This window comes from Coregonus clupeaformis, chromosome 1, assembly GCF_020615455.1.
Source record: "Coregonus clupeaformis isolate EN_2021a chromosome 1, ASM2061545v1, whole genome shotgun sequence".
Classification (NCBI taxonomy): domain Eukaryota; kingdom Metazoa; phylum Chordata; class Actinopteri; order Salmoniformes; family Salmonidae; genus Coregonus; species Coregonus clupeaformis.
The window spans coordinates 92721394-92746965 of record NC_059192.1 but is presented as its reverse complement, the minus strand read 5'-3'; the positions used below and the strand labels follow the sequence as shown (position 1 = coordinate 92746965).

General features: G+C 41.9%; 1 protein-coding gene across 1 annotated transcript; it reads right to left on the bottom strand.

Annotated features, from left to right (window-relative positions):
• Positions 1–1416: 1416 nt before the first annotated feature.
• Positions 1417–13265, bottom strand: LOC121537646 (actin-related protein 3). Its single transcript, XM_041845225.1, has 12 exons — positions 13043–13265; positions 12160–12215; positions 8668–8792; positions 8107–8217; positions 7926–8021; positions 6044–6151; positions 3997–4140; positions 3607–3780; positions 2692–2784; positions 2315–2440; positions 2069–2152; positions 1417–1873 (listed from the first exon to the last, which is right to left on the bottom strand). Exons 1-12 carry the CDS (start codon positions 13084–13086, stop codon positions 1778–1780), a joined length of 1257 nt encoding a protein of 418 aa, XP_041701159.1. The 5' UTR covers positions 13087–13265; the 3' UTR covers positions 1417–1777.
• Positions 13266–25572: the final 12307 nt, after the last annotated feature.

Genomic DNA, 25572 nt, shown 5'->3' with positions numbered 1-25572 from the left:
ACTGAAAAACAGCTTCTATCTCAAGGTCATCAGACTGTTAAACAGCCTTCACTAGCACATTAGAATACTGCCTGTATACATAGATTAGAAATCACTGGCCACTTCAATAAATGGAACACTAGTCACTTTAATAATGTTTACATATCTTGCATTGCTCATCTCATATGTATATACTGTATTCTATACTATTCTACTGTAGTCCCGTGTAGCTCAGTTGGTAGAGTATGGTGCTTGCAACGCCAGGGTTGTGGGTTCGATTCCCACGTGGGACCAGTATGAAAATGTATGCACTCGCTAACTGTAAGTCGCTCTGGATAAGAGCGTCTGCTAAATGACTTAAATGTAAATCTTAGTCTATGCCGCTCGTCCATATATTTATTTATATATTCTTAATTCAGTTGCTTTATTAAAATTTGTGTGTATTGGGTATATGTTGTGAAATTGTTAGATATTACTTGTTAGATATACTGCACTGTCGGAGCTAGAAACACAAGCATTTCGCTAAACACTTGTATGTGACCAATAAAATTTGATTTGATGCATGCAATGTATGAGCAGGGGAACACAACCTTTATGGAGGAACTGTGAGCTCATGCGGGAAAGCATGCTCACGTGAGAGGGAACGCCCACCTACAGACAGGAACCTTGATTTTAAATGGTAAACCGTCATATTAAACATCTTCATTTATCCACCATCTTTGGTATATACAACTCATGTCTATTTTATGTTAATTTCTGATGAAGACGCTAACTGAAATGTGTTGGTGTGGGGAGGATTATGAAGAAATATTCCATTGTCATACTAAGACTTGCTGAATATCATTTCATCTTCAGTTTACTGCATTGTTCATTCACCTTGGTTTGAAAGTAATGTAGCGAAAGCACTTTCTAGACTTAAGACACTTACTGTACCATTAAAGCAGTCCTTTCAGGTCATAACCATGGAGACACATTTATAGAAATATCTCTCTGCCTTTATTGGAATGTGGGTAGGCGTTGAAATCCAGATTGGACACATGGTCAAATACACGAGATCCTCGACAGCAATGATGGTCTAACAGTCATTTCAATTGAACTGATAATAAATGTAACTTTTTTTGTGAAGATACTGTATGATTCAGGGATTATTCCAAACCAATCCACAAAGCGACCACACAACAAAACTGCAGATGTTAAGACTACGTTATAGTTTGCGAGAATACAACCACTGTCAATGTTACATGGGTTATGCGTTCATGCCCCCCCCCAAAAAAAAAATATTCTTATATAAATAATAGGAAATATAAACAAGCTCTACCCTTGAACACACAGAGAAGTGCATCTGAAAAAAAGAGCTATTGACTAAATATAATCCAACTCTGTACTTAATTGCTGTATGTGTGGATACCATAATAATAACATACATCGGGCACATACTTAACCATACATGAGTTGACTTTATTATCATGATCTTACACATTGTTTTGTGTCCACACAATTGCTCTGAAAATGCTTTTGGCTTTAAGACACCATTTCCTTCTCCTTTACATAGATATTCACCCCCGTTTGTCAGCCTGATAGTTTGGTCTGCAGTTGATAAATGAGTCATTCTCCATAGGAATAGAATCTAGTCATTCTATTTCTATGTCATTCTCTTCCAGTATTTTGTCTGTAACCGCAGCCCTGGAAATAGGCTAGATTAAGCAGTGACCGTAGTGCAGTAATGCCACTCTGCCTCTGTCCGTCCACTCAATTCTGCTCCAACTGCAAGCTCCAGTGATAACTGAGGGAAGTCCTTTTAAGACATGACCCCGAAGACAGGGTTATGGCGGCAGATGCTCGGTCCAATCTCCTCATAGTCTTTTTTGGTGTGGCACACTTGGTAAAACTCCGGCTGAGGAAAGAGTAGATATGACCGTTATTATTGGTTGGTGTACATTTTTCCTTTCAAATTTGCTATTTTATATTCTAACCTAGGCTAACAAAGCCTCCTCAAGTGTCTGTCCTGAGCTTTTGAATCAGTATAATATTCATTTCCGATAGTAACATGAGTTAACAGACAAAGATCCCTCTCGGTTTTAGAACTCACAGTTGATGCCAACATGGACCCGCCGAACCAAACAGCGTATCTCTGCATGTGGTGAGTGATGACTTGCACGTCGATGGGTTTGGGCTGGCAAAAAAACATAAAAACGCCTCATTATTGTGCCAATAACACTGATGATTATGCTGGAAATGCAAAATATGACATCATTTTGGAGCCACAACACCGATAAACCTGTAGCATTCCTATAGAGTACATCAGCTGACTAGGTCAAATGTAATCTGTTCTCACCTTCAATTTGCCACCGCTCAGTTCCTCACTGAGTTTCAGTCTGCCGTCCACTGTCCTCTTCAGGTCCCTCTGCAGACGACGGCCAAAGTCCCTGAACATAGTGGAGCCTCCAGAGAGCACAATGTTCTGCATAGCAACAGACAAGGTAAATATACACTTGGAACCTTGACATACTCCTGAATAGATCATTTGGAAAGTAAAACACATTCCATCCACATACTTAATCTCATAACTTCTAGTTGGAGACAAGTCTCAGTATCTGGCATAGGGTTATTGTTTCAATTAATCATGAGACCTTCTTTCATATTGTCAAACACAATGTTCTTGTCTCCTGCCATGTGAATGAAATAAAACGAACTTGAACTCCCCAGACGTACCTTATAGAGAGGACGTCTGACGTCAATAGGGCAGTTCTGAATGACCTCATCAACAACCTCTGAGATGGGCTGGGTGAAGTCAGGGTTGGCAAACTGGGGGAGGAGAAAAGTACAACATATAAAACCAATGTTATTATGATACAATTAGTGCTGAGTGATAAACTAACATTTCGGTTATTTTTCGGTTTTTAAACTACTAATTGACCAACGTTAGTTCAATTATTTGAATTCCATTTCGTTCGGGTTTCTGTGAGCTCAATGCCGCACATCGCACAGTTTCCTTAGAGATAAATCAGATCCAGCCTGAACTGTGTGATGTAGTAGGGAGTTGTAGTTTCCAACAGGCCAATATTCTACATAGTTTAGTGCATAAACGTGGTAATTAACTACAATGACCATAATCCATTGCGCATCTACTTGTCCGGTCTGTGTTTCTTTTACGCCTACTACTGAAGAGAGAAGAATGCGCGATAGTGAGGTGATATAGAGAGCAGCTGTTGCTTCGAGAGGTATCTCTAACTGAACATACATGATCTAAGTGATTGATAGTTGGTATTCAGCAGTCAAAAAAATATGCCTTATTTACTTAGACAAAATCACTATTTTGTAGCTCTTCAGACAGCATAGGCAGCAGCTCTATAGAGATGAGACGATGACTTGGAATGAAATAATAAAGTCATCAAATAAAACAAATGTAATATACACAACTGAAATATTTTCTTAAAGTAATGTGAATAAATGATGGTTAATAAGTAATAAGCAGTAATGGGCAGTCACTACCATTGTTTTATTCTGTGTTGTTATAGCATTCAACCCACATAATGCACAATTCATTTCATGTTTAAAACAAAATCGAAACCAGTTATTTTTTAAATAATCGAAACGTTTCATATGGAAAAATCAATGGGATCATACCTCTGGGTGGAAGAAGATCTCGGGGCCGAGGAAGCGCTCATAGCCCACGTCGATGGTGAACTCCTTCTTGCTGATGGAGTTGATGCCCGTGTACTGCTTGATCCACTTGGAGCCGTCCGTATCGTACTTGTTGAACTCTTTCACCAGGTCAGGGCAGACATAGCTGAACCTTTCCTGGAACACAATATGGAATCATTATCAATTGTAAGTCATAATTGAGTGTACACAAGACACTGGGTAGATGCCAAAGAGCTTACAAGAAGGAGTAATGATCTGTGACTGTACATCTCTAGTCAATTGGTACAGCAATACTGACCTCTGCTGTTGAACCAGAGAAATGCTCACAAATAATACATTTAATCATTCCTTAAGTTATAAGTGTGCAGGTACCTTGACGGCTTTGGCTGTTTCCAATGACTGCTCTGGTGGGATGCCCACCTCCCTCTCTCTCAGCAGCTGCTGGGTGAAGTAGGTGATGTCTCGACCAGCGATGGGGATGTGCTTTATACAGCTACCGATGACGTAGCCTTCCGCCTGGAAGAAAACACAACACCATCGATAACACAATCTATTAATATGTTACCATGTATGTGTTGGCAATAGTACACTGCTCAAAAAAATAAAGGGAACACTTAAACAACACATCCTAGATCTGAATGAATGAAATAATCTTATTAAATACTTTTTTCTTTACATAGTTGAATGTGCTAACAACAAAATCACACAAAAATTATCAATGGAAATCAAATGTATCAACCCATGGAGGTCTGGATTTGGAGTCACCCTCAAAATTAAAGTGGAAAACCACACTACAGGCTGATCCAACTTTGATGTAATGTCCTTAAAACAAGTCAAAATGAGGCTCAGTAGTGTGTGTGGCCTCCACGTGCCTGTATGACCTCCCTACAACGTCTGGGCATGCTCCTGATGAGGTGGCGGATGGTCTCCTGAGGGATCTCCTCCCAGACCTGGACATCCGCCAACTCCTGGACAGTCTGTGGTGCAACGTGGCGTTGGTGGATGGAGCGAGACATGATGTCCCAGATGTGCTCAATTGGATTCAGGTCTGGGGAACGGGCGGGCCAGTCCATAGCATCAATGCCTTCCTCTTGCAGGAACTGCTGACACACTCCAGCCACATGAGGTCTAGCATTGTCTTGCATTAGGAGGAACCCAGGGTCAACCGCACCAGCATATGGTCTCACAAGGGGTCTGAGGATCTCATCTCGGTACCTAATGGCAGTCAGGCTACCTCTGGCGAGCACATGGAGGGCTGTGCGGCCCCCCAAAGAAAAGCCACCCCACACCATGACTGACCCACCGCCAAACCGGTCATGCTGGAGGATGTTGCAGGCAGCAGAACATTCTCCACGGCGTCTCCAGACTCTGTCACGTCTGTCACATGTGCTCAGTGTGAACCTGCTTTCATCTGTGAAGAGCACAGGGCGCCAGTGGCGAATTTGCCAATCTTGGTGTTCTTTGGCAAATGCCAAACGTCCTTCACGGTGTTGGGCTGTAAGCACAACCCCCACCTGTGGAAGTCGGGCCCTCATACCACCCTCATGGAGTCTGTTTCTGACCGTTTGAGCAGACACATGCACATTTGTGGCCTGCTGCAGGGCTCTGGCAGTGCTCCTCCTGCTCCTCCTTGCACAAAGGCGGAGGTAGCAGTCCTGCTGCTGGGTTGTTGCCCTCCTACGGCCTCCTCCACGTCTCCTGATGTACTGGCCTGTCTCCTGGTAGCGCCTCCATTATCTGGACACTACGCTGACAGACACAGCAAACCTTCTTGCCACAGCTCGCACAAAAAAAAAATGTATGCACGCATGACTGTAAGTCGCTTTGGATAAAAGCGTCTGCTAAATGGCATATTATATTATTATTATATTATGTGCCATCCTGGATGAGCTGCACTACCTGAGCCACTTGTGTGGGTTGTAGACTCCGTCTCATGCTACCACTAGAGTGAAAGCACCGCCAGCATTCAAAAGTGACCAAAACATCAGCCAGGAAGCATAGGAACTGAGAAGTGGTCTGTGGTCACCACCTGCAGAACCACTTATTTATTGGGGGTGTCTTGCTAATTGCCTATAATTTCCACCTGTTGTCTATTCCATATGCACAACAGCATGTGACATTTATTGTCAATCAGTGTTGCTTCCTAAGTGGACAGTTTGATTTCACAGAAGTGTGATTGACTTAGAGTTACATTGTGTTGTTTAAGTGTTCCCTTTATTTTTTTGAGCAGTGTATATAGGTAGATTACATCTGAGTCGTGTTCAAATCTTTTGCAGCAGTTTAAGAAAATGTGTTCATGTTAGACAAGTTCAGGAAATACCTCCCCGTTTCACTTTGGTTCAAAACGTTCGCTACCTACTAAACATGACCCAGTTCTAGGAAAGATAATATGTAATGATGATCGAAGGCATGTACCCACCACTGGGATGACGTGGGTGACCCCATCACCGCTGTCAATCACCGTCCCAGTCAGGGTCCTCTCGCCCAATTGTCTGGAGGTCCAGGAGGCTGCCAGCGCCAGGACCGCCTGAGAAGGAAAACACAGACCCTGTCACTTTCCACTAATGATGACAACCCGTATTCACAAAGTCTCTCAGATCAGGAGTGCTAATCTAGGATCAGTTTAGCCCTTTAGATCACAATCAATACGATTATACACTACCGGTCAAAAGATTTAGAACACCTACTCATTCAAGGGTTTTTCTTTACTTTTACTATTTTCTACATTGTAGAATAATAGTGAAGACATCAAAACTATGAAATAACACATATGGAATGATGTACTAACCAAAAAAGTGTTAAACAAATCAAAACATATTTTATATTTGAGATTCTTCAAATAGCCACCCTTTGCCTTGACGACAGCTTTGCACACTTTGGCATTCTCTCAACCAGATTCATGAGGTAGTCACCTGTAATTCATTTCAATTAACAGATGTGCCTTCTTAAAAGTTAATTTGTGGAATTTATTTCCTTCTTAATAAGTTTGAGCCAATCAGTTGTGTTGTGACAAGGTTTGGTAAAAAGACCAAGTCCATATTATGGCAAGAACAGCTCAAATAAGCAAAGAGAAACGACAGTGAAGGTCAGTCAACGCGAAAATGTCAAGAACTTTGAACGTTTGCAGTCGCATCAAGCGCTATGATGAAACTGGCTCTCATGAGGACCGCCACAGGAATGGAAGACCCAGAGTTACCTCTTCTGCAGAGGATAAGTTCATTAGAGTTACCAGCCTCAGAAATTGCAGCCCAAATAAACGCTTCACAGAGTTCAAGTAACAGACACATCTCAACATCAACTGTTCAGAGGAGACCGTGTGAATCAGGCCTTCATGGTCGAATTGCTGCAAAGGAACCACTACTAAAGGACACCAATAAGAAGAAGAGACATGCTTGGGCCAAGAAAAACAAGCAATGGACATTCGACCAGTGGAAATTTGTCCTTTGGTCTGGAGTCCAAATTTGAGATTTTTGGATCCAACCGCCGTGTCTTTGTGAGACGCGGTGTGGGTGAACGGATGATCTCCGAATGTGTAGTTCCCACCGTAAAGCATGGAGGAGGTGGTGTTATGGTGTGGGGGTGCTTTGCTGGTGACACGGTGTGATTTATTTAGAATTCAAGGCACACTTAAACAGCATGGCTACCACAGCATTCTGCAGCGATACGCCATCCCATCTGGTTTGGGCTTAGTGGGACTATCATTTGTTTTTCAACATGACCCAACACACCTCCAGGCTGTGTAAGGTCTATGGAGTGCTGCATCAGATGACCTGGCCTCCACAATCCCCCGACCTCAACCCAATTGAGATGGTTTGGGATGAGTCGGATGGCAGAGTGAAGGAAAAGCAGCCAACTGGTTGAGATAATGCCAAGAGCGTGCAAAGGCTAGGGTGGCTATTTGAAGAATCTCAAATATAAAATATATTTTGATTTGTTCACGACATGATTCCATGTGTGTTATTTCATAGTTTTGATGTCTTCACTATTATTCTACAATGTAGAAAACAGTAAAAATAAAGAAAAACCCTTGAATGAGTAGGTTTTCTAAAACTTTTGACCGGTAGGGTATATAGTCAGGGGGGGATTTGATCCTAGATCAGCACTCCTACTCCTTTTTGAAAAGGGCCCAGAACTGAGATCCACTCAGAGGTTTCGCAGACACCTCATGGACACCCTCATTTCCTCTGTGAGAGTTGTGATAATGCACTCGAAATCAAGTTTGACTTGACTTGACACTTGAACATGAAGAGGTGCAGGGAAGAGATTATATAGAACCAATATAGAACGTAGAGAGGATTTACCTGTACAGCGATATAAAGACCTGGAACATTGAAGGACTCAAACATAATCTCTGCTGTGTACTCTCTGTTTTCAGGGGTATTCAAAGGAGGCTCTGTCTGTGGAGAAGACAAATACAAATCCCATAAGTCCCTGCTACTGGGTAGCATAATTTCCACACTAATGTACATGTTATGAACGTACCAAGAGGAAGTAGTGGTCTTCGGGCTCTGCCCGCAGATACTTGAAGATGACCTGTTCCATGAACCTCTCCATGAGATCCCAGTCTTCCACGATCCCATGACGAATGGGCCACTGTTACAAGGGAACCAAACCCACATTTAATTTTTCCATTAGGCTACTCAGCTCTAACAGGCATTCAGCATGACTTTACGTTTAAACTTTTAAAAAAGGGGCAATCTACAGTTGAAACAATAACCAAGCGAAATCTCAGCCACTGTTTCAGTAAAAACCTGAGTAATGGGGCTGAAGAAATGTAACCACTCTCAAATTCATAGATAGACATATGGTTGCAAGGACTGACCATCCAACATAGTAGTTTTCACCATGTTTTGTTTACAAACATTGGAGTAAAACAAGCTTATATTTTCAGTCCTGATGGGATATGCCAGTTGAACTAAGCTCATGAGGCATTTATAAGTTATATTCTTCAAGAATATCAATAATTTACAAGTCCAAAAATGTATGTAGCAACTGCAGATTGACCCTTTAAGTAGACCTCCATCACTGGAAAGTCCAATGTACCTTTGTTGCATAATTTGGTTTGTCTATTGCCTCGTCACCAATGTAAAAGTCCAGATCGTCCACCCCCTTCATCATCCTGCGCTGGGCTTGGTCTCCAACCTTGGCTGACTCTTTGATGGCAATACCTGAAGTTTAGGAAGATTCAACACAATTAAATCCTTAGTACCAGCCTACATATGGTTAGCACATGGTTGGTTGAAACATCATCACTTGAGGGTGCTGATAGTCAACGTTACATTGGTGAATTGATGCTAAACATAAAAGAGGAAACTCAATGAGCGGTAGGCCTATTACTTCGATTTGTCTTGTAAATTCAGTAAACAAATAGCCACATTTTTTAAGAGATACTGAACGCACTGATTCTGCATGTGTTTTTCGGTTGCTCATTAAGAAAAACAAGATTTCAGTCTTGGGGGTGTAGTTCTATGTGGCTGTTACTAATGTTTGTCCCGCATGAGACACCATATGAACAAAGCCAGTATCACTTCCTCAAAATAGTCAGAATGAATTAAATTCAAAGGGCTTTATTAGCATGGGAAACATATGTTTACATTGCCAAAGCAAGTGAAATACTGTAGATAATAAACAAAAGTGAAATAAAAATGAACAGTAAACATTACACTCACAAAAGTTTCAAAGGAATAGAGACATTTCAAATGTCATAATATGGCTATGTACAGTGTTATAAGGATGTGGAAATAGTACAAAAGGGAAAATAAATAAACAAATATGGGTTGAATTTACAATGGTTGACCTTTTCTTGTGGCAACAGGTCAAAAATATTGCTGCTGTGATGGCACACTGTGGTATTTCACCCAATAGATATGGGAGTTGATCAAAATTGGATTTGTTTTCGAATTCTTTGTGGGTCTGTGTAATTTGAAGAAAATATGTGTCTCTAATATGGTCATAAATTTGGCACGAGGTTAGAAATTGTAGCTCAGTTTCCACCTCATTTTGTGGCCAGTGTGCACATAGCCTGTCTTCTCTTGAGAGCCAGGTCTGCCTACGGCGGCCTCTCTCAATAGCAAGGCTATGCTCACTGAGTCTGTACATAGTCAAAGCTTCCCTTAATTTTGGGTCAGTCACAGTGGTCAGGTATTCTGCAACTGTGCACTCTCTGTTTAGGGACAAATAGCTCCGTTTTTTGGTAAATTCTTTGCAATGTGTCAAGTAATTACCTTTTTGTTTTCTCATGATTTGGTTGAGTCTGCTTGTGTTGCTGTTGCTGTCCTGGGGCTCTGTTTGTGTTTGTGAACAAAGCCCCACGACCAGCTTGCTTAGGGGACTTCTCTAGGTTAATCTCTCTGCAGGTGACATCCGCATTCTTCAACCATCTGTATAGAGGGTAACACCTTAAATTCCAAACAAGTTTCTAGCCAGTCGTGGAGGGTAACTATATAGTCCACCACAGCTTTTCCTTGAACAGATATGGATGTAAAGTTATTGCTACATTTGCACATTCACGAGTGCCTCCGCCACATGCACAAGTGTTTCAAAGCTGAGGGAGTGAAAATGATCGAGGGTGTAGGGGCTAATTAGACCCTCTGATAGCCACTTCGACCAAGCCAGCAGGGCTGCAGGCTCCAGAGCGAAGTGGTATTCCAACACGTAGCGATATGTTTGGAGTTTGCGCAATTTCATACAAAAGAATGGAGAGGCATGCCTAATTACATGCCACGTGCATTTGTTTTTATCTGATTTAAAAGCTTGACATGTAACAAATGGAATACCTCAAATTAAAATGTTAGAGGTTTATATCTTGTAAATCGACAGGGGGTCCTATCAAAATTATTGCGTGATAAATCATTTTTTGTTGTTGCTTAAAAGCCATTTGTTTATTTTTGACCACTTGAATGGAACACTATTACAGTAAGGTACTTAATTGTTACCCAGAAATTATTTGATATTGACATACAAACACCTGCATTGGGCCTTTAACTGTCTGCATAATGTGACTTCATAGACAAAGTTGAGCGATTTACCAAGACCACTTTGGGATCCTGGGTCCACACGTACGTAAAATGACTAAGTCGATTTGGATAAAAGCGTCTGCTAAATGGCATACATATTATAATGTTGGACAATGAACATTGTTCCCTCAACCACTTCCTTGTAGCCACTAAATCTTTAGGCCTACTTGTCATCCATCCAGGCCTCTAAACATGCACGTCTTCTATCTACTGGCTATTTCAAGTCCCACAGGGAGGTGGCCTTGGCAAGCTTGTCCGTTATTCTAGTCAGCAAGGGGCATAAGGGGACTTCCGCTATGGAGCCAAATCACTGAATATAGGCTAGACTAGCTTCCTTTCAAGCTGTGTGTACGGCCTTCAAGTACTGTAAACAAGTGAATAGGCAAAGATGATTGAAAATAGCCAAAAATGTTTTGGATTTATCATTTTGGAAATCCCTGAATAAGTAGTCTATGGTGCCTCTAACAAGCAAGCATCGACATTTAGGGCCTACTCGATGACTCAATGCAAGAGGAAGGCGACCTAATTTTCTGGGTGAATTAGGCGTGCTCGCCTACTTCCGTTGAGCACTCCAATCAGAAAGAAACACAGGAAGGACCGATACCAAAATGCTTTCAGCAGATTAATTTGACTAATGACCATATGTCCGGTGTGTCCGCCTACATATGAATTAGGCCAATATTGGACTAAAGGAGCCTAACATTACTCCATAGTCCAAGGACCTTACATGTTCTGTTTAAAGGGCGAATTGGCTCTGGAAACCAAAACTGCCCAATACTCCATCTAAACGTGAATCGATTCTCAATTGCGGTACGGTTCTAGAAATATAAATCCTCATATCACATCAAAATAATTTCACAAATGCAAAATACACACTTACTGTACACTGTTTTAACCGGTTTTAACACAGTTGCAGCCAACAGTATTTTTCAGACAACACATTTGTGGCGTCCATCTTCCGTTTACACACAGGTGTTCGGAAACGCAGATAGCTAATTAGCACAGGTAATCCACTCTGTATTCTGTCTCTTTTCAGTAAACAAGCGCTGTAACATGGAAATATGGCCATGTGGGAACCCTAACCCTATAAAACCTTTCTTAAATTATTATCATTTCTCGCTGATATGAAAGATAAGGTCCTTATGATTCCAAAACAGTACCGCAAGTGATGCGTGTTAATGTTCAGACCGAGCATCGCAGCTCTTAACAAATCTCCTTAGTACAGAAGACGCCTTCATCCAATGACTCATGTGTAATGGAATGGAACTGAGAGTCATGATCAAGGGCTACATATGAATTAACATGGTACATTATCATTAGAAGACTATGACAGCGTTTCCCAAACTCAGTCCTCGGGACCCCAAGGGGTGCATGTTTTGTTTTTTGCCCTAACACTACACAGCTGATTCCAATGATCAAAGCTTAGTTGATTATTTGAATCAGCTGTGTAGTGCTAGGTCAAAAACCAAAATGTGCACAGAGTTTGGGAAACGCTGCTGTATGATACAGAAATACTTACATGACGGAACAATAAACTGTGGCTCTGTGTTTCCAGCATATCCAATCTTTGTGTACCTACAACAAAAGCATTGCATGAGAAAGTTCAGTGGGTTATATATATCATAATAATAATAATAATAATAATAATAATAATATGCCATTTAGCAGACGCTTTTATCCAAAGCGACTTACAGTCATGCGTGCATACATTTTTTTTGTGTATGGGTGGTCCCGGGGATCGAACCCACTACCTTGGCGTTACAAGCGCCGTGCTCTACCAGCTGAGCTACAGAGGACCACCCATACATCATAATGGTGTAATCATTATAGATCATGATGCATGATCTAAAGCAGTGGTTCCCAACCTGGGGGTACTTGGCCCATCCACAGGGGGTACTTGAGAAGACTCATGAGACCATAGGCCTACTGGTAAAGTGTGTACATAAGGGGGTACTTCAGGGGTACTCAGTCCGGGCAGAGCAAAATTCTGTTGATGGTATAGTAACCGAAAAAGGTTGGAAACCACTAATCTAAAGGGTGTCATGACTGTCTGTGGTCTTGGCCAATTATACGCTTCCATAAATTGAAACAGAAATGTAGACTCCTGTAACAGATTAAAGTCAATGCATTCAGCTAATGTAACGAGGGAGTGAGGATCCCTGATGGAAATTAGCTACTAGCAAGCTAGATTCTTATGCCTAAAATGGTTAGCTAGCTAGCTTGCTGGCTGAATTCACGAAATTAAGCAAATAAAAGTTGTTGCTGACTAGTTAGCTAATTGGCTAGCTATCTTGCATGGTTTACTTTGCACGCCCAATATTTCTGCCCTGTCTGGGTGTATAAAGCTAAAGCCAATTAATCTGTTAGCTAGCTAGCTATTAGCATTAGCACTTGCTACTTACCCTGTGCCACAGTCAACTACACAAGCCGGTAGACGTCCAGCCATGTTTCCTTAAATATCTACTGCAGAATGCAATGGTGACTTGCTGCTTTATTCCAAATGGGTCTTATAAAAAGGAAAGTAGTTTGTTTTCGGTAGAGGGATAACCATTTATTTAGCTAGCTAGTTAGTTTAGAGGCGGAACCCTGAACCCGCAGAGTGAAGTTACTTCCGCAATCACCTGATGCGGATGTTGAAAGTGGCTGACGCGACGCTGATCATAACAGTTGTTATAGCATTTCTAATATCGCACCTTATCAGAGGGGTACGAAAATGTACAGTTTCTAATTTAATGTAAAACATATTAAACAATTATTCTCTATGGTGTACCGGTAGTTTTTATGGTAGCAGCAGAATAACTGTGTTCAGTCAATTCATGGACTTTTCAGCAGAAGGTACTGTTGAGCTCTAGTCGATCAAGGTGAGTGTTTACTGTAGGCAGTAAGGGACAGGATTATGTGACGACTGATATGAGGGCAGTAGACTATCTGAATAGAATACCCTCTTTTAACATTGCATGACTCTGTAGGCTATAGTCATCAAATACATTCAAATGCATTGTATTAATGTATTATATTGGCCTTTTGGGTGAACAGATTTCTTCTCTCTAGCCAATGTAAATTCTACAATAGCCTATAGCTAAAATTGGGAGATTGAAGAAGTAAACTGCACGAGAGATCAGTTTCACCCAAGACCTTCTCAAAAGTTTCCATCATTTTCAGAGCTATGTGTCCCTCAAAGCTATAGGCTACTGCAGCCCCCACAGAACACATCTCCACCGACCTGCACAAAAATGAAATCATTGATTTACCTCCCATCAACCAGCCAAGGAGGATTGTATTCCCTTCTACCATGACCACATGGAAGGCCACTGATAAAGAAGATATATTAACCGAGAGAGCTCTGGGGCTTAGAGCTGGATCCATCATGGAGGACCAGCTAGCGGCTAGACTAGATCCAATCCCTGAGCTTTATAGAACATTGCCTTATTTCTCTCCAGGAAGTCATCCATCGCTCACGTCGGTGGTCCCTCACTCCCTGTGTCCTCCCAATGCCCTCAGCTTTCATTTCTTGTTCAAACTATCCTCTCCTGTCTCCAGTCAGTGGGAGAAAGCATCCCTTTACTGTGTGTCGACATTAGGATGGGAAGAGGAAAAGCTGACAAATAGATACAGTTTAGCTGAGAAACCTTTCAAAGGTACATTCCTTTAATATTAAATGTACACTATCAGAGTTACTGCATTTGAAGAGCTGCTATAAGAAAGAGGATGCATACAGTAAATTGTTATTATAACTTGGGGTGTATTACTATTTCACCAGCAGGTGGCAATATGCATTTGACAGTAAAATGTACAGTCAGTGCCTATAGAAAGTAAACCCCCTTGAACTTTTTTCACATTCATTTTTGTTGTGTTACAAAGTGGGATTGACATAGATTTCATTGTATTTTTTGGGACATTGATCTACACAAAATACTAAATGTCAAAATGAATTTGTATATATATATATATATATATATATATATATATATATATACAGTGAGGGAAAAAAAGTATTTGATCCCCTGCTGATTTTGTACGTTTGCCCACTTACAAAGACATGATCAGTCTATAATTTTAATGGTAGGTTTATTTGAACAGTGAGAGACAGAATAACAATGTCAAAAATATTATAAATTGATTTGCATTTTAATGAGGGAAATAAGTATTTGACCCCTCTGCAAAACATGACTTAGTACTTGGTGGCAAAACCCTTGTTGGCAATCACAGAGGTCAGACGTTTCTTGTAGTTGGCCACCAGGTTTGCACACATCTCAGGAGGGATTTTGTCCCACTCCTCTTTGCAGATCTTCTCCAAGTCATTAAGGTTTCGAGCCTGACGTTTGGCAACTCGAACCTTCAGGTCCCTCCACAGATTTTCTATGGGATTAAGGTCTGGAGACTGGCTAGGCCACTCCAGGACCTTAATGTGCTTCTTCTTGAGCCACTCCTTTGTTGCCTTGGCCGTGTGTTTTGGGTCATTGTCATGCTGGAAAACCCATCCACGACCCATTTTCAATGCCCTGGCTGAGGGAAGGAGGTTCTCACCCAAGATTTGACGGTACATGGCCCCGTCCATCGTCCCTTTGATGTGGTGAAGTTGTCCTGTCCCCTTCGCAGAAAAACACCCCCAAAGCATAATGTTTCCACCTCCATGTTTGACGGTGGGGATGGTGTTCTTGGGGTCATAGGCAGCATTCCTCCTCCTCCAAACATAGCGAGTTGAGTTTATGGCAAAGAGCTCGATTTTGGTCTCATCTGACCACAACACTTTCACCCAGTTCTCCTCTGAATCATTCAGATGTTCATTGGCAAACTTCAGACGGGCCTGTATATGTGCTTTCTTGAGCAGGGGGACCTTGCGGGCGCTGCAGGATTTCAGTCCTTCACGGCGTAGTGTGTTACCAATTGTTTTCTTGGTGACTATGGTCCCAGCTGCCTTGAGATCATTGACAAGATCCTCCCTTGTAGTTCTGGGCTGATTCCTCACCGTTCTCATGATCATTGCAACTCCACGAGGTGAGATCTTGCATGGAGCCCCAGGCTAAGGGAGATTGACAGTTCTTTTGTGTTTCTTCCATTTGCGAATAATCGCACCAACTGTTGTCACCTTCTCACCAAGCTGCTTGGCGATGGTCTTGTAGCCCATTCCAGCCTTGTGTAGGTCTACAATCTTGTCCCTGACATCCTTGGAGAGCTCTTTGGTCTTGGCCATGGTGGAGAGTTTGGAATCTGATTGATTGATTGCTTCTGTGGACAGGTGTCTTTTATACAGGTAACAAACTGAGATTAGGAGCACTCCCTTTAAGAGTGTGCTCCTAATCTCAGCTCGTTACCTGTATAAAAGACACCTGGGAGCCAGAAATCCTTCTGATTGAGAGGGGGTCAATTACTTATTTCCCTCATTAAAATGCAAATCAATTTATAACATTTTTGACATGCGTTTTTCAGGATTTTTTTGTTATTATTCTGTCTCTCACTGTTCAAATAAACCTACAATGAAAATTATAGACAGATCATGTCTTTGTCAGTGGCCAAACGTACAAAATCAGCAGGGGATCAAATACTTTTTTCCCTCACTGTATGACATTAAGAAGGGTGACAGGAACAATATACGGGGAAACAGATATTTCCTATGTTCTTGATTACATTTTGCATTTTGGCCATTTGGCAGACGCTCTTATCCGGAGCAACTTACAGTTGGTGAGTGCATACATTTTCCTACTGTAAAGAAAGGGGCAATCCTACGAGATAATGTCTGGCATAAGGATAAATTATTAAATGTATTAAAGTCACTGTTTTGATATGGGTAAATCAATGTGTCAATAGGGGGAATGGTAGAGCAGGTTAGATGGTAGAGCAGGTTAGGAAACACTTTGTGGCCTATGGTATAACGAATTACTAAAACATTCTGGGTTCCAGATGTGTCATCTGTGCGCAGAATAATCACCAAGATAGACAGAGAGCACCCCAGGGGGAATATCCCCCTGTCAAAATATCCAGTCTAGCAATTGGAAATTGATTTTATAGAGTTATCACGGAGTGAAAGGAAGAAATTGGGTACAATGTCTACCGATAGTATTAATGACGATTAGGGTAACACCAGATAAATTGGGTTGTCCCCCTTTGAGAAAGTGTTTGAAAGACCTTACAAAATGCCATAGTTGGCAGGACCAGAACAGGCAGACATAGAACTAGAGAATACACTAGCAGAACACATGAGAAAATTGTTCATTAACCATACCCGTATGTCTAAGAATTTGTGTCCTACTGTCACGATCGTCGAAGGAGGAGGACCAACGCGCAGCGTTACTTGCGAACATATTTTATTAATTAGAAAGATAACACGAACAAAACAACAAACGATAACGTGAAGTCCTTGGTTAACACACATAAACCAACACGGAACAAGATCCCACAAACACTGTGGGAATACTGGCTGCTTAAGTATGGTTCCCAATCAGAGACAACAAGCAACAGCTGATTCACGTTGCCTCTGATTGAGAACCACACCGGCCAAACATAGAAACACAATACTAGAATGAGAACATAGAACAAAACACATAGACTCTACACACACTGGCTCAACATATTGTCCCCAGAGCCAGGGTGTGACACCTACAGGAGAATTAAAGGAGAAGGTGTACAACCTGGAGACTGGGTGTGGATCCAATCGTTGAGGAAAAAGGATTGAAAGCAGCCACACTGGGAGGGACCATATCAAGTCCTATTGGTAACTGCCTTCGCTAAAAGAATAGCTGAGAGAGCCACTTGGGTCCACGTTATCCACTGCAAAAAGGTAGGCCCACATACCAGCACCGCTGAACACACACAGAGTTAAAGAGCAGAACTGGACCACTAGGGTTCGGGGGTAAACTCTGTTAACAAAGAAACCCTACCCCGACCTTTCATCACTGTGGGGTGTTCCTAGAGGTGTGGGTATGGGGAAGTACCAGGCAGGTGGGTCAGGGACAGGATGTGGGGTTTTGGGGGGGACTCTAAGCTGCATCATCGTGTTAACCATATTATGGATTAATCCAGGTCAACCTAAACAGGGAAATGATGAACAAAATATTACCAAGGTACTGATTCGATCTCGTAGAAATACTGAAACCAAGAAAGACTATTGGGGGAATGATTATTTTATAGTTAAAGTCAGTTTAGGACAAGATGGGGGATTCAAGATACCATTCGACTTCTCCCATGAAGAGATATGAGGTTTTGGGGGCTTTGGTAAGAAGGGGCGTGTACAAGAAAGTTAGGTCCTAGAAGGTATGGTAAATACATTTGCACTGGGGAACGCTCATGTCCTTGGGCAAGGGTGTTTAAACATACCTGGGGAACATACTATGAGAATGGAATGGACGCAGCACACCGATGGTGAATTAAACAAACCCATGATAAATGTAAAACGGAACTGGTGATAACGGTAAAGTCAATTATGCAAGATGACATAGCAAATAACTATTGGGTCTGTGTTGATGATGTTGGGGCAAATACAGTGGGGGAAAAAAGTATTTAGTCAGCCACCAATTGTGCAAGTTCTCCCACTTAAAAAGATGAGAGAGGCCTGTGATTTTCATCATAGGTACACGTCAACTATGACAGACAAAATGAGATTTTTTTTCTCCAGAAAATCACATTGTAGGATTTTTAATGAATTTATTTGCAAATTATGGTGGAAAATAAGTATTTGGTCAATAACAAAAGTTTCTCAATACTTTGTTATATACCCTTTGTTGGCAATGACACAGGTCAAACGTTTTTTGTAAGTCTTCACAAGGTTTTCACACACTGTTGCTGGTATTTTGGCCCATTCCTCCATGCAGATCTCCTCTAGAGCAGTGATGTTTTGGGGCTGTCGCTGGGCAACACGGACTTTCAACTCCCTCCAAAGATTTTCTATGGGGTTGAGATCTGGAGACTGGCTAAGCCACTCCAGGACCTTGAAATGCTTCTTACGAAGCCACTCCTTCGTTGCCCGGGCGGTGTGTTTGGGATCATTGTCATGCTGAAAAACCCAGCCACGTTTCATCTTCAATGCCCTTGCTGATGGAAGGAGGTTTTCACTCAAAATCTCACGATACATGGCCCCATTCATTCTTTCCTTTACACGGATCAGTCGTCCTGGTCCCTTTGCAGAAAAACAGCCCCAAAGCATGATGTTTCCACCCCCATGCTTCACAGTAGGTATGGTGTTCTTTGGATGCAACTCAGCATTCTTTGTCCTCCAAACACGACGAGTTGAGTTTTTACCAAAAAGTTATATTTTGGTTTCATCTGACCATATGACATTCTCCCAATCCTCTTCTGGATCATCCAAATGCACTCTAGCAAACTTCAGACGGGCCTGGACATGTACTGGCTTAAGCAGGGGGACACGTCTGGCACTGCAGGATTTGAGTCCCTGGCGGCGTAGTGTGTTACTGATGGTAGGCTTTGTTACTTTGGTCCCAGCTCTCTGCAGGTCATTCTCTAGGTCCCCCCGTGTGGTTCTGGGATTTTTGCTCACCGTTCTTGTGATCATTTTGACCCCACGGGGTGAGATCTTGCGTGGAGCCCCAGATCGAGGGAGATTATCAGTGGTCTTGTATGTCTTCCATTTCCTAATAATTGCTCCCACAGTTTGATTTCTTCAAACCAAGCTGCTTACCTATTGCAGATTCAGTCTTCCCAGCCTGGTGCAGGTCTACAATTTTGTTTCTGGTGTCCTTTGACAGCTCTTTGGTCTTGGCCATAGTGGAGTTTGGAGTGTGACTGTTTGAGGTTGTGGACAGGTGTCTTTTATACTGATAACAAGTTCAAACAGGTGCCATTAATACAGGCAACGAGTGGAGGACAGAGGAGCCTCTTAAAGAAGAAGTTACAGGTCTGTGAGAGCCAGAAATCTTGCTTGTTTGTAGGTGACCAAATACTTATTTTCCACCATAATTTGCAAATAAATTCATAAAAAATCCTACAATGTGATTTTCTGGAATTTTTTTCCGCAATTTGTCTGTCATAGTTGACGTGTACCTATGATTAAAATTACAGGCCTCTCTCATCTTTTTAATTGGGAGAACTTGCACAATTGGTGGCTGACTAAATACTTTTTTCCCCCACTGTAGGTGCCATGTGGTCTCACACTTTCCCTTACATTTACCCAAATTGTGCTCCCCATCCATTTTATTGTAGCATTCATAATTTTGATTATAGTCTATACGGTATTTTTCCGGTGCTTCCATTTTTCTGGGCTCTATTCTGATGTCTAATTTTTTACACCACTCTCCCCATCGTACTTGATTATAGAATCTGTAATGATAGGGATTTCCCAAAAATGATAAACATTCTGCAGGACAGTAGGGCCTTTCTCCTCTTTTAAGATGACAGTAGCTTCGTTTAAAGTTAGCACAGTCCTTGTAACTGTGTGGATTTGGTATTACTGTCAATTATTTTAATGGAGAAGGAGCACATACTAAACAATTAGTTTTTCTATTAATTGTTTTAGCTGAATATTGTGCCCATTTGTACCAATCATTTTGCATGGCTCCCTCCCATAGCCTTTCTAATTTTGTTGGTGCTTTCATTACTTTCGGTATTACTGTTGGGGCTGAGGTAGATTGTCTATTTTCCTGATTTCCCCAATTAGTTAAAGAATCCCATACATTTTGAAAAAACCCAGTTGTTCCTATTTTTCTAATCCTGTCTTTGTTGGTTCAACTGCTATAGTAATTAGTGGTCCTTGGGTAGTGGTCATAGTTACATTAACTATTTCAGGTTCTTCTTCCTGTCTAGATTGGTGTTTGGAAATAGGATCAATGTCCATTGTTGTTATACTATTCCCTTCTGACACTTTAGTGCTAACTATTTCCAATATGTACTTTGCATTCTTTTCTTGAGTCAATTCCTTTAAGGTAATTTCCCAACTAGTGTCTCCTTTGTTAACTTCTATTTGGCAGCCATATTCATCCCAGATTGCTTCTCCTCTTGTTTGATGATTAGCCCACCCACAAAGTGATTTTTCTGGCAGAGGTTTTATCCTTCGTATTGAAAAGGATTTTTGAGTTTCCGTAGCTGTCAGTACTTGGGCTGGAATAGAAATACTGGTTCGAGCTATTTCCAAAGGTGCATGCTTTTTTAATTATATTTCTTATTTTAGCTTCAGGAACCAATTTCTTAAGTACTGACGAAATCATGAGATGTTTGGCTTGTTTTAAATCCATTATTTTTTCATGTCCATTCCCTTTTAGCTCAACTTCTACACAATTATTTTTTAGGCATTTTATTTTAAACATTGCATATCCTTCAATCTGACATTTCCCCAATCTAGGCCATCCTGTGTACAATACTTGTTCTTTATTCACAACAACAATTATTCCTGGCTCAGTAAGACTATCTCTAGAATATTGTATAGTTGTAGGCAGACTCACCACCATCTCTCCTAGGTTAACTGCTATTACCGTTAGAGCAATTCCACAGTTCTTAAATTGTCGGGGAACATGTGAGGGCAGAGAAGTCAATTGTGGGAAAGTCCCCTTCCTCAACAGCAGAGGAGTCTCTTCCTTCAATGGTGGAGAAGTCACCTCCCTCAATGGTAGAAAGATCGCTTCCTCCTCCTTCTCCTGTTGTCCCTCCATTCCCTGGGTCTCTGCTTGTGTTTGGGGCATCTGCCATGGCAGGTATCCTATCAGCAGTATTCCCCACATCATCAGGTCCCACCTCCCGACTCTCCGGATCTTCAGGAGGGAGTGCCTGTTGTCCTTCGACGTTGGCACTTGGACTCGTGCTTGCTTCTTCTTCTTGGACTCCATCTGGTGCCTCGACCTCCTCCGCTTCCCCATGGCTCACCGACGGCAGACCGGTTCTCTTCGGGACCCTGGTGCAGTGGTTCAGATGGTACCACGTCGTGCTTCCTTCCACCTGTACTGCTGTGGGCGTCGCTAGGATCACCGTGTATGGTCCTTCTCTCCTGGGCTCGTTCCACTTCCTGCGAAACACTCGGATCTCGATCTCCTGGAATCACCGGCCCTGGCTCCTCTGGTCCAGGTTCTGGTTCTCGCCCTTTTTCCTGGAGATAGATCACTTTATGTATAGTAGTTAGTTGTCTTACATATGCTTTAAGTTCCATCTCTAATTGTTCCAATGAGGGTCCTTTGTAGGGCCCTCTTAGAACTGGCACTGGCATGGGTCGACCCGTAAGCATTTCATGCGGGGTTAGATGCGAATTTCTGTTAGTTTGAATGTGATAACTCATCAACGCTAGTGGTAGTGCATCCACCCAATTGAGCTTTACACTGGCACAGATTTTATTCAGTTTAGCCTTCAGGGTACTGCTCCTGATCCTAGATCTTCTGAGGGTACCGCTTCTACCCATCTACTGAATCTATCTATCATCACTAGCATGTACCTTTTGCCATTCACCTTTTTTGATAATATCTACATAGTCCATGACTAAGTGTCGAAATAGTCCTTCAGGAATTGGTATATGCCCTATAGGCATTGTTATTCCTTTCCTTACATTGTTTTGTGCACACACCTTACATCTTGCTAATGCCTCATCTATTGTTGCCTGTAGGTATGGAGACCAGTATCCTTGTTTTTTAATTTTCCTTATTATCTCCACCCTTGCGCAATGGTCAAAACCATGCGCATCAGTTATCAGTAGGTTGAGCAACACACTAGGTGCTACTATGGTTCCTTCATGAGATCTCCATAATCCCTTCACATCTTTGGTGGCCCCTCTTTGGTGCCACATAATTTGTTCATAAGGTCCTTCTCTTTCCTGCATCCTTATTATATCATCTGGCTTTGTTTTGACAAACACAGGACTTGCTGATTTTACCAATCCAACATCTGTATCATGTTGTGACCATACCTCATGTTTTTCTCCATTTCCTGTTTTTGCTGGTCCTAAAATTCTGTTGCTTCCCCTAGCTGTGTTAGCTGTTGGGATGTAACTTCCACTTCCCTTGGGTCTCCAGTCATTATTGTAGTATGGTGTATCTTGATTAAGGCTTTATCTTTTGAGTGATAAATCAGTGGATTTTCTGTCTTGTTCCATTAAATAGTTTTTGCTCGCTTCATCATGGTGCCCAAATCCTTGGCCTCCATTCCCTTGTTCACCAGCAAGGTAATGTGTGGGGCAGCTTCAGAAACATTGTACCATTTTGCCACAAAGTCTGAGCCATCCATGTCCGTCACCTCCATTGCTGCTCCTTGTTTTCCTATAATTATTAGGTACTGATTTTCCATTTGCATTTAACAACCACAGTTGCTCTAAAAGATCATCACGATAGGGATCATATTGCATGGTGCAGTGATATTCTGACTTTCCTCTTTCTGCTTCTGGTATTTGAGCCTGAATAAACCTACCCCATTTCTTGACTACCCCATCTACTTCTGTCTCAATATCCCCTAACCAATAGACATTTGCTGTATCCTGTTTCATTACCATTTGTAAGTTTAACCCTGCCATGTCTATGATTACCCCTTCAGAGGAACATCGAATTTGTATACCCATTTTGCATAAGGCATCTCTTCCCAATAGATTGACAGAGGTGTGTTCTGATACAAGTATAGGGAGGGTTGCGGATTTGTCATGCATTTGTCAGGCGAACTGGAACGTTTTGGCATATTTGCTAGACATGGGGAGGTGAGAGGCATAATTTGGACTTACACAGGTGTAAGTGGCTCCAGTGTCAACCATCATGGGTGTGCCTCTGTTCTCTATTTGAACCTGCAGCATAGGTTCTCGATCAGCTCGTGTAGTTAGTACTGGAAACTGACCCTCCCCGGTAGGATTCTCTGGGCACCCCTAGTACCCCTGAGTGGGCCCTGCCCATGGATTCACAGGACCTTGGATTTGCTGATTTTGTTGCCAGCCGTCAGGTTGCTTTGGTTGCCAGCCGTCTGCTTGCTTCCAATTATTTTGTTTTTTGTTCCCCTGTTGTTACCAGGGGTTTGTGGGGCAGTTTCATCTGGTATGCCCTGGCTGCTGGCATCCCCAGCAAATTCCAGGTGGCCCTTGTGGGCCCCGATTTCCTCCTTTCTGATTATTTTGCTGAAATGTTTGCTGTTTATTGTTATTATTCCATTGCCGGGGTTGTTGTGCATACACATTCACTACTGGTGCTGTGGGTTGTATTTGGGCCTGTGGCGCGGGGAGGCAGATATGGCCCCTCCTGGAGTGACTGCAGCCATCATTCCTGTTTCATTCGCAGGTGCTGTTACTGGGGCCTAGATTTTCTTCTTCCCTCTGTTTGTCAGTTCTTCCAATTGGAGTTGAGTCAGTTTCCTCTGAATGTTCCAGTTTCCTCTGAATGCTCCATAAGTCTCTGTTCATCCTTTCTGTGTTTTCTGTGTTATTGTTGAGTTTTGGAATAGAGTTGTCATCAGTGGGTCCCCTTCTGGATCTCGTTCTGTTTCCAGTCTCCATCGTTTCATCTGTTCATGTAGATAGGCAGCTGGATTCTCAGTTTCTCCCAGTGTCCCCCCTTTCAGTGACTTGGGGTCAATTCTCACCGGGTATTCCAGTCTTAGTGCTTGCCAGACTTCAGGGCGGTGTGAATCAAAGTTTATCCCATCTCCTTGTGGGTCACTCACTTCTCTACTCAGGTCACTGTTCCCCAGTATATCCTCCATTGTTGCCTTTCCAACCACCCTTGCCAACAGTGCCTTCAGATCCCCCCACAGCCAGCAGTTTCCCCATGGTTTGTTCCTCAAAATCCTTATCCATTTTCCTGCCCCATCATGCAAATCTGGCAGACGGGCAACCAATCCTTCCAGGTCCTGTGATCCCCACGGAACATAGTGAGCATGGGTACCTATTATTAGAATTGGATATTGTCCCTTGTATTTTTCAGGTCTTCTCAATGTTCTCCTATTCCGCAATCTTTCTTCCCTTACGCCTTGATTGCAATCTCCCCATATTTCAGCTGCTGCTCCTTCTTCCTCCTCTAGCTCTCTGCCTGTCCGCTGTCTTATCTCACTCTGCTCCCTCTGTATTTCTTCCTTTTCTCTCAATATTCTCCATTTATTGATACTACTCCGGACACCTGGGGATATTGTCCACCAATATATGGTGGAGGTCCCACAGACCAATCTGCTTTCTTTTTGTTTGTTTTCTCATCATCTTTTCTCAACATGTTTCTGGCTTCTCGCATGTTCTTTAGCAATCCTTCTCCTTCCATTTTGAACATGTTGAGTACTTATTTTTCTCTTTCTTTTTTGGCGCTTCTCTTCTTTCCTGTGTCTTTTGCTTTATGGTTCTTTATCAGTGTTTCCATTTCCTCACACACCGCGGCATCAAATGTTCCTCCTTCTGGCCATTTGGTGCCCATTTTCCTGGTGCGTTTCTCCCATTTTTCAGATGTTTTCGCTATTTCTCCCTTGCCTAAGGGATACCTAGTACTCAGTATTTCTACCGCCGTTTTATTCATATTTATGACCTTTTTAATCTATTTTAGTATTCGTCCTATTTATTTATTTATTTCTCCTTCTTAATAATTTTTATATTAGTATTCGCTTTTATTGTTAAACTATTTGTGCTTCTTTGATTATTGTTTGGTCAGAACTGATTTATTATTAATGGGCATTCGACAGTCTCTTTATGTAATAATAATATCTCCTGATGTCCACTTTTCTTTTGTGTGGAACATCTAATGAATCTTTCCCCTGCTAGTGTTTTAGCTTTAAATCACTCAGCTATATTATTTATGTAATACTAATATAATGTCTCCTGATGTCCACTTTTCTTTTGTGTGGAACACCTCATGAATCTTTCCCCTTGCTAGTGTTTTTTCTTAACTTTAAATCACTCAGCTATATTCTTTATGTAATAATAATATAATATATCCTGATGTCCACTTTTCTTTTGTGTGGAACACCTCATGAATCTTTCCATTGCTTGTGTTTTAACTTTAAACCACTCAGCTATATGTGTGTTTCTACCCCTATGAGCATCCACACACCATTC

Bases quoted from the DNA above. Each gene is read 5' to 3' on its own strand.
- LOC121537646 (XM_041845225.1), bottom strand. From the start codon at position 13,086: ATGGCTGGACGTCTACCGGCTTGTGTAGTTGACTGTGGCACAGG. The intron at 6,152-7,925 runs GTAAATCCTCTC...TTTCCTTCTCAG, and splicing joins GTCTTTATATCGCTGTACAG to GCGGTCCTGGCGCTGGCAGC. The intron at 2,785-3,606 runs GTATGATCCCAT...CTCCTCCCCCAG, and splicing joins AGATCTTCTTCCACCCAGAG to TTTGCCAACCCTGACTTCAC.